We start from the raw sequence: 9,303 nt of genomic DNA, 5'->3' as shown, positions 1-9,303 counted from the left end.
CGGTTAAAAGTCAGGTTAGAGGAGTGTAAAAATATTACTCGTCAACTCCCCCAAGTTTAAACTCGATCATCCTCGAGCAACATAGAGAGAAATCCGAATCATAAAGAACTTAGTTGTTTAAACCGAAATAATGAGAAGGTTTTGGTTCACTTACGAACGGTACGCCTAGATAGCCCTCCGCTTCTTGACCGAAAAACTTACTGTAGCAGTAGCGGTGGCATGGTTATTATGCAAGTGTTAGTGAAAGTTAATACAAAGTCCTTGCTCAACTAGATAAAAAATATGGTAGCAATTAATTCTATTTTCACTAGTTAACACTTGCTTGTCAGGAATGCACATAAGAGGTTTTATTTATTTGAGCAATGAAAACATAACTTAGGGAGTGAAAGTTATGTAAACACAACATGATTCTAGAGTAACTCGCTAACACACCCAGGAATGTTTCATCATCAAGGCTCTCAAGCATTTTGTTTAAATCATTGTTTGCTGAAACTTTTGTCATCATGTGACGGGATTATGCCAAATAAGTGATCATGCATAAGGTTTCGCAGTGGCTTAAATTTGGGTACTATGGACCAATATGTTGTCTCTTTCGAGCTCTTGCGACCAGTACCCGGTATTTATCACAGACACACACATTCAAGAAAAATCTGAATGATATTCGATGTAGTGTTGCCACTATGTAAGGTAACAAAATCATAGCCAAAATCCGAGCCGAAACTCTGATGGATCGTGTAACACCCCAATAATCATGCTACAGTAAACTCCCCCTTATGGTTGCTTTGTCATCATGACTACTATGCTAATTGCCACTTATTTCAAATCAACTCCAAAAATCCAATTTAAAATGCAAGTCAAAAAATCATTTCTTCAAATGGTCAAACAAAAATGTTTATAGTATGATAAATAATCCCCTGGTATTTGTCCAAGTGAAACCAACATCAATTAAATTTTCAAATTAACCACCGAAACTTTTTATGTGGACCAGCAGCAAGTTAATTGACCATTTAAATTTCTAAATATTTAAACAATTCCAAATGCTCTGAAACTTTTTGTGCAGCCCCAGAATATTGCCCTGTATTTTTGTGACAAGTTTTACATTTAAAAAAATCAAATGTAGCAAGATACAATGCAAAACAGAAGCAAAATAGAAAATAGAAAAAGAAAAAGGGAAATGGAAAATGCCCACTCTGCAATCGGACTGCAAGTGCACAGTGGCGGCCCAGCCCAACATCCCCATGTCTTCTTCCTCCCTGTTCACCGAGACGTGGTGGCCGCACCCACGACGTCCATGCCAGGGGATGGCCATGTGCCGGCCATCCGCCACCTCCTTGCACCGGATATAGTCCTCCCCGACTTAATCGACGCCCTAGATCGCCACTTCTCCCCTCCTCTCATCACTCTCCTCCTCACGACATGCACCCGTCACCGCCATCCCCATGGTTTCGTCGCCCGCGTAGCCACCATGCTCCCTGCGTTGTACCACTGTGTCCATCAGCTACGTCCATCTCCGCTGCTTCGCCTATGACATCGAGCTCAAGGAGGGAGCCCCTCCATCGCCAGATCACGACGTCTTCCTCGCCTTCGGCCACTGACGCACCCTTGATGATTCTGGCGTCGCTGCTCCTACTAAACTTTCGCCGGGCCGCCGCGTGCCTCCTAGGTGAGCTCCCCGTCAATTTTTTTTTACTGTACACAGTAGGGCAAAACCCCACTGCAATTTTTTGTTTATATTAATCTAAAAAAAGGTAAAGTCCCAGAAAGGAACCAGAGTACAAAAGGCTTGAGATAAGCCAAGAAGGAAAAACAAAAGACATAGGAAAGAAAAAAAAACAACTAAACAACTAAGAAAAAACAAGGATTACAGCACAAGATTATCCAGCCAAAAACAGTATGCTCCAGCATAGCTCTTTCTAATTCTGAATCTGAGAAGAGAGAGCTCCTCCCTGAAGATGGCTTTCCACCTTTGAATGCTAGGTTGAATTGCTTGGAAAATCATGTTGTTCCTGGAGATCCAAATAGCCCAAGAGGCAAGGATGACTATCTCCATGAAGAAAGGAACATGAAGTTTCTGCTTGAGATCAATAAAAGCTTCCATGATTGAAACATTTGCCTGTCTTGAAGGGCAGATCAGATCCCAACACTATGCAGCAAAAGGGCAAGTCCAGAAAAGGTGCTGGAGAGTCTCTTCCTGTGGGCAATTGTTGACAGCACAGTTATAGTTGCCCAGCTGAAATGATTTCCTTCTCAGAAGATTTCTAGTATTGAGCCTGTCATGAAGTAGTCTCCAAAAGAACACCTTATGTTTTGGCTGACAAGAACTGCTCCAGATCCAATTGAACTGTTGTGGCACAACTTTGACTCCCATCAGCACTTTATATGCCTTAGCCACAGAGAATTGCTCAGTTCCCCAGATGTAGCTCCATGTATCTGTGCAATCCAAAGTATCAGAGGCCCTTAAAGTAATGCAGATGTCCTCTATAGCCTCAAATTCCTGGAAAGCTTGCACAGTCAGAGGCAGATGAAATAGGTCCTCTAAGTATTCAGTTTGGAGAAAGGTGTGAACAGTAGCATCCTTGTTTTTCACAAATGAGAATAGGTGGGGGAACATGTCTTGCAAGCAGTGTGAGTGCCAAAGATCAGTCCAAAAATAAGCACTCTTTCCATCACCTATGTTGCATCTGGCCAAGGATTTATAGTTATCAAGCAGCTTAAGGTTTGCCTTCCACCAAAAAGATCCCAGCCAGCTATTACCAGGTAGAGAATCATTGCTGTAGTAAGATTCCCAAATCAGATTGACCCAGGGAATATTGTGTCTGTTGTAGAACTTATGCAGGTTCTTGAGAAGCAATGCTTTATTCTGGACAAAAATATCAATCACTCCTAACCCACCTTGATTTTTAGGTCTACACACAGTATTCCATGCCACCATGGCAGGTCTATGGTCCTCCAAATCAGGGCCTCTCCAAAGACAATGTCTCAAGTACTTTATGGCTTGGGTTTTGATGGTAACAGGCACATCAAGGCATCCCATGAGATATATCAATAAAGAGTTGAGGACAGATTTCAAAAGCAATAATCTCCCAGCCAAAGTCATAAAGGTGGACAAACCCACAATCTTCTTCTGCAGTCTTGTGACAAGGGGAAAACATTGTTCAACAGTAGGCTTATGGAGGCCTAGGGGTACTCCCAAATACTTGATTGGAAAAGATTCCTTCTTGCAATGAAAAGTATTTATCAAAATCTCCATCTTCTCTTTTGGCACATTTATTGGAACCATACTTGATTTATTGTAGTTCACTTTCAGGCCTGTGGCATCAGCAAAAGTATTGAGAAGGGCTTTGAGACAATGTAATTGCTTTGCATCTGCTTGCAGAATAACCAAGGTGTCATCACCATACTGGACAATTGGAAAATCAGGGCATGACTCTACTTGCAAGGGAGAAGTTACCAAACCCAGGTGCATTGCCTTATTGAGAATTGTCTGAAGTAGATCAGCAGCCAGCACAATGAGAAGAGGGGACAGAGGATCCCCCTGCCTTACACCTCTAAGGCAATAATTTTTTTTTCCAGGAACACCATTTAGTAGTATAGCAGAAGATGCAGAAGTAAACAATAATTTGATCCAAGTAAGCCATCTGTCCCCAAAGCCCTTTGCTTTTAAAATATCCAGCATAGCCTGATGTTCAATGGTGTCAAAAGCCTTTTCGAAATCCAATTTCAGAACAATGATTTCCTCTTTTGACTTATGACATTGGTGCAAATACTCATAAGCCCACCCCAAACAGTCATGAATAGATCTTTCTTTAAGGAATCCATATTGGTTGATGTGTACCAATTGCAGAATCACCTTTTGCAGTCTATTTGCCAGCAACGTAGTAACAATTTTCAGACAGCTGTTCAGTAAAGAGATAGGCCTAAAATCATTTGCAGTCAATGGAGAATTACCCTTTGGAATGAGAGTTATAAAAGAAGTGTTCAAACTCTCAAGGGAGATGTGCCCTGCATGAAAATCATAAATGAATTTGAGCACATCTTCTTTAATAATATCCCAACAAGACTTGAGGAATTCATTGTTAAAACCATCAGGGCCAGGAGACTTGTCATTTGGGAGAGCATGGACAACAGCTTCAATTTCTTCAGCAGTGAAAGGCAATTCCAGATTAGCAAAAATATCTGAATGCTGTCTCTGCCCATACAAAGAACCCAGATCAAAGTGCATTGTGGTTTCTTGGGATGTGCCCATTCTTTTCTTGAAAGCATCCAAGAGAATAGCAGCTTTACCAGCATGATCTGAGATCTCCATTTGGTCCTCATTGTGAAGAATAGCAATATGGTTATGCCTGTAATTGATGGAAGCTTTTGTGTGAAAAAAATTTGTGTTTTCATCTCCAAACTTCACCCCCTTGATTTTCCCTCTCTGCTTCCAATAAATCTGTTGGTTCCTCAGTAAAATAAGCAGTTGTTCTTTAAGAATAGCTCTGCAGCTCCATTCATGAGTATCCAGTTTTCTAAATTCCTCAAAGAAATCCCACATGAAGAGTAGTTCATTTAACTTTGCAATTGTAGATTTCAGACAGGACAGAGATTTAGCCCACAGCTTCAAAGCTCTTCTTAAAATCTTGAACTTAGCATTCAAAGACTTAACAGAATCAAGGTTTCCAACTGGGATGCTCCAAGCAGAGGCAACAACTTGTTTGAAATCAGAATGATGCAGCCAATAGTTCTCAAACCTGAATACTCTTGCCTTTGGGATAGAAGTGCCAATTTTAATTACACAGGGCAAGTGATCAGATATAGGTTTTGCAAGTGGTAGTACAATTGTATTAGGGAAAGAAGTCATCCAGGAGGCAGAAGTGAAAAACCAGTCAAGTTTGACCAACAAAGGATCATGCTGCATGTTACTCCAACTGAACTTTCTACCATGCAAAGGTAATTCAACCAAACCTTGGTTACTAATGGCCTCATTGAACATAAGCATATCATTAACATCTCCCCCAGGTCTATTCCTGTCCGATGGAGCCCTCATAAGGTTGAAATCACCCATTAATATCCAGTCAACATCATCAGGCATGTGAATATTTAGAAACCAGTGAATAAACTCCATTTTGTCTTGAGGATCACATGGGCCATAGATATTTGAAAGAATCCAAGACTGATTGGAAAGCAAACTGGTGAACTGCATGGAAAGTGAGAACCTGTTTTGTGCAATGATCTCCCCAGAGAATTGTGAGCAATTCCAGGCCACAAGAAGCCCCCCAGAAGCTCCAACAGAGGGGAGGAAGGCAAAGTTATTAATTCTAGAGGGGCAGAATTTTTTTAAGTAGGCAGTGTCAAAGGTCTCTCTTTTGGTTTCTTGAAGGCACACAATATTACAATCACTCTCATCAATCTTCTGTCTTAAAGCCAAGCATTTGTCCTCAGAATTCATACCTCTAATGTTCCAATTTAAGATATTCCAGTTTCTGTTGTTGTTATTCATGGAAACAAAAAAAGATTTTGTATCAGAGAGCAAGCACCACCACTTGATCGTCATCCAAGAAGGGAAGAAGCTGGCATAATACCCTGATCCACAACAGAACATAATTCCAGCAGTGCAACCAAAGATGACACATGAAAAGACTAGCAGGAAAGTACAGCCACAGGCATACAAGGTTCAGAAAGCACCAAGACCCAAGTCTTACAGTTGGCAAAAGCAGCAACAAACTAAGAGGTGTGGGAGTACAGACACAATCCCACCACACAACACTCCAAGAGGGGTCCCTAAACATTAAGAAGAGGTGATAGCATGTCCTTCTCCTTTGGCCAAGGGCACCTTGTCCAAAACCTCCTCATCCATTCTCTTGGGCTTCTTGGCCAGCATGTCCTCCAGTTCCCCCTCAGAAACCTTACAGAAAGAGGCAGTGAGAATTTTAACAATTGATTTTTTGATGATGGGAGGGGCAGCATTGCAAGGTAAGCAATTATTATTAGGGCAAGAATTTCTCTTGTAACCAGCATTGTCTTTCTTAATTCTGTCACTTCTTCTTACCTCTGTTTCCACAAGTGGAGTTTTTCCACTTCTCCTCTTCCTTAAGTTTTCCTGGCCAAAAGGTTGCAGCAAGGCCTGTGACTCCACATCATGCAGATTTGCAGCTACCCCAATATTCTCTTTACCCTTGTCCTGTACACCTTCCTCCATGGCCTGACAGATTGGTGCATGAGAGGTAGGACATTTGTCAGGTATATGGAACAGAAAAGCTTGGTCCATATTTTCCACAGCAGTGAACAGATCCCACATTCCAGATTTTAACATATTGACAGTCCAGGAAAACTTATCAGGGGACAGGAGGAAGTGGACAATAAAATTAAACCAACTTACAGGAATGTTGTTAGAGAAAGAGCTCCTGTTGTCCAATGCTTGCTCTTTAAAGTGCTGCTTCCATAGTAACAGGCCTTCTTCGGAAACAGATAGTTCAGTGTTAGCAGTGGCAGCCATCTAAATACTTTTCAGACCAAGGAGGGAAGGTGCCATGTTAAAGTGATCATTGATTTGATTAACCCAGTTACCTTGGAGACCTGACTGCAGGTCCTCTAAATTCTCCACAGGCTGTAGACTTCCTCTAGCAGTAATAACCTGTTCAGCATTGTCTTTCAAGACTTGAGCTGAAGATCCAGCAGTTGTCATAGGAAGATCAGAAAACATGACAGGCTCCAAGGCTGCTTCCAGAAGTGCAGGTTGGTCAGAAGCGACCTCCAAAGGAGGAGAAACATCAGGAGCAGCATGTGCTGCAAGAGGGGCAACATGTTGCAGTGGAGTTGCAGGAGGCTGATCATGCAAAGCATCCATTTCCTGGTTTTGCTCCTGCAATACAGGAGGCTCCTCATCATCTGACTGGTAAGCTTGAATTATGTTCTGCAGTCCAGTAGCCATCACAACAGCATCAGGTTGGGCAATTGCAGGAATATCAGCCCTAGCATGAATGGCTTCCACAGTAGCTGAAGGTAAAAACATATGAGAATTGTCTCCTTCAGAAAAAGACATGCCTGAAGAGAAACTGCTATTACTGGGAGCTGGAAGCAGCTCCTCACCATCTGCCCAGGCCATTTCCTCCTGCTGTACAACATCCAGTAGATCTTCCAACTCAGCATTAGGAACATGCTGATGGTTATCGTCCCAATTATCCCAGTTTGCAGCAACCTGAACATCCATCTCATTATTTATGGCGGCAACAACATGCAAACCCTTAGCAGGCACAGCATTCTCAGGTAAAGGGTGCGGGTCCTCATTAGCAGGAGGTAAAGGATCCTCATCGGCAGGTCCTCCACCAAGGAGCTCACTGGCCAGCACTTCGATGGAGGAAGACCAGCCGTCTCCCTCAAATTCATCCCCTTCAGACCAACGCAAATTTTTTGGGATGGTATCCAAGTTCAGCACTCTTGCCTTGACCACAATGCGACCCATGTGGTCGTCCTCCTTGTCCCAGGAAATCATGCGGCCAAACTTACTAACAGCACAAGCAAGATCTTCAGTGGTGCGGAAATCAAAAGGGACTCCCGTCAGAAGCAACCACACCACTCTGTTAAGATGAACCCTCCTGTGATTCCTTCCCTCATCATGCCTCGCAAAGCTAATGAACACATCTCCAAACTCGTGGGGGCTATCAAGGACCAACTTGTCCCTATCCCTAACCCGCGCGAGACGAACATATGCTTCACCGAACGGACACCGCTGGATATCTCGCAGTCCCAGCTGTCTATGCTCTACAATAAAATCCTCAAGAACATCTCTTACATTGGGGAACGGAGCATCTGTAGGGAGAGGGTGGATGGTCGCCATCGCCCAGTCCTCATGACAACGAGGGCACTGCGGAAGCACCACCCGAGCCACACCATTGTGCCCAAGAACCTGTTGAATGTTGAAGCCTTGTGGCACAAAGGGGCGTGGGTCGATCGGGATGTTGGCCATCGGCGTCGCCGAAGAATGTGAGATCACCGGCGAAGGGAGGCGCAAAGCACTAGAAGCAGAGCTTGTGCACAGAGGTGAGACAGAGGAACAGAGCGGAGAAGTTGAGGAGGCAAGGGGGCGACGAGGCTGGAAATTAGGAAAAGATCCCAAACAAAGCTCACTAAAAGAGGAAACGAGCGGAGGCTCGCGGGCTGGGCCAACTGATTGGAACCAGTCATGGACCGCATCTAGGTCCCAGGCCTCAGGCGATGGGCTGGGGAAAGTGTCAAACCTGAGGTAAGGAAAAAGCCCAGGTAGGCAAAAGGCATTGCACTCCTTAGCAAAATGGCCCAACTTGCCACATGCGTAGCACTGAAAAGAGGAATTTGAGCGAGCCAGATTCCCGCCCGACGAACCCGCAGCGGGATCCTCGCCCGAAGAGTGAGTAATGGGCAATGAGTGCACATTATTGCCCGAGGCCACATTACTGCTGACGGTCGGAAACTTCGCTAACCGAGCAAAAACCGACTGTCGTGGTTGATCGCCGGAAAAACTACCGGCGGCGGAGCGTGGGCGTGATCCAGACCTGACCAAAGTCCAAGAAGCTTCTTCCTCGCGATAAAAAAGTTGTTCTTCACGTAACCAGTTCGGACCTCCAAAACCCCAAAGATTGAACACTAACTCAAAATCCTTCTCAACCACCCGCCCTTGATTATAAATTTCAAAACCCACCGCTTTGGAGGCAACCGAAAACTTGAAGGATCTGTCCTTGAGATGTAGCACACGAAACCCCTGTGGATAACCACCAAAGCAAGATTGCAACGTGACACTGACTGTGTGACAATCCAACCGAAATCGAGCACGGCAAAAGGAAACCACCAAAGTGAATTCACGTTGACGAAAACCAGGTGAAAACACCACCAGATGACCAAACTTTTGTCTCATAGAGAACTGAAAATCTTTAGCTCGAGCAAAGTTGAGAGAGGGAGGGTCCATGGCCACGCAGGGCCAAAAAACTACCCACAAAGGGCCCAGAGACAGACAGGTGGACGGATGGATGGTGGCCGCCGACGCCGGAGTGGCAGCCGGCGGGAGGAGGGGTGGCCGCTGGGGCCGGAGTGGCCACCGGCGGGGAGCGCCTAGGGAGCGCCTAGAGAGAGCCTAGGGGGACCTTACTTCGACCTTTAGGCATAGTGTTGGCTGACCAACCTTGTAATCCTCTTTTGATTCTCCCTCCCCGTCGATTTCCCTCTGTTCCCCCTTCGTATATGTCCTTTAGTTGCCCCTGCCGCCGCTCCCGTGGTCGCCCGTGGTCGCCATGGCCGGAGCTCCGCTCGCGGCGCCCCCTAGCCGTGCCCATGAGCACCTGGCCGCGC

At 44.8% G+C, this 9,303-nt stretch overlaps 1 protein-coding gene across 1 annotated transcript; it reads right to left on the bottom strand.

Annotated features, from left to right (window-relative positions):
- Nucleotides 1–2,143: 2,143 nt before the first annotated feature.
- Nucleotides 2,144–7,948, bottom strand: LOC141021878 (uncharacterized). Its single transcript, XM_073497730.1, has 6 exons — nt 6,550–7,948; nt 6,032–6,435; nt 5,816–5,887; nt 5,685–5,706; nt 3,198–5,565; nt 2,144–2,681 (listed from the first exon to the last, which is right to left on the bottom strand). The coding sequence occupies exons 1-6, from the start codon at nt 7,946–7,948 to the stop codon at nt 2,144–2,146; spliced, it is 4,803 nt and encodes a 1,600-aa protein (XP_073353831.1).
- Between the last annotated feature and the right edge of the window lie 1,355 nt (nt 7,949–9,303).

This window comes from Aegilops tauschii, chromosome 4 (genome assembly GCF_002575655.3).
Source record: "Aegilops tauschii subsp. strangulata cultivar AL8/78 chromosome 4, Aet v6.0, whole genome shotgun sequence".
NCBI classification, from domain to species: Eukaryota; Viridiplantae; Streptophyta; class Magnoliopsida; order Poales; family Poaceae; genus Aegilops; species Aegilops tauschii.
The sequence above is the reverse complement of the archived record's forward strand: the minus strand, read 5'-3'. Positions and strand labels throughout refer to the sequence as shown.

Coding starts and splice junctions, on each gene's coding strand:
- LOC141021878 (XM_073497730.1), bottom strand. CDS start 7,948: ATGGCCAACATCCCGATCGACCCACGCCCCTTTGTGCCACAAGGCTTC. Junction 5,888..6,031: donor CTCCACTTGTGGAAACAGAG/GTAAGAAGAAGT, acceptor TCTTTCTGTAAG/GTTTCTGAGGGGGAACTGGA. Junction 5,707..5,815: donor ATGAGGAGGTTTTGGACAAG/GTGCCCTTGGCC, acceptor CACACCTCTTAG/TTTGTTGCTGCTTTTGCCAA.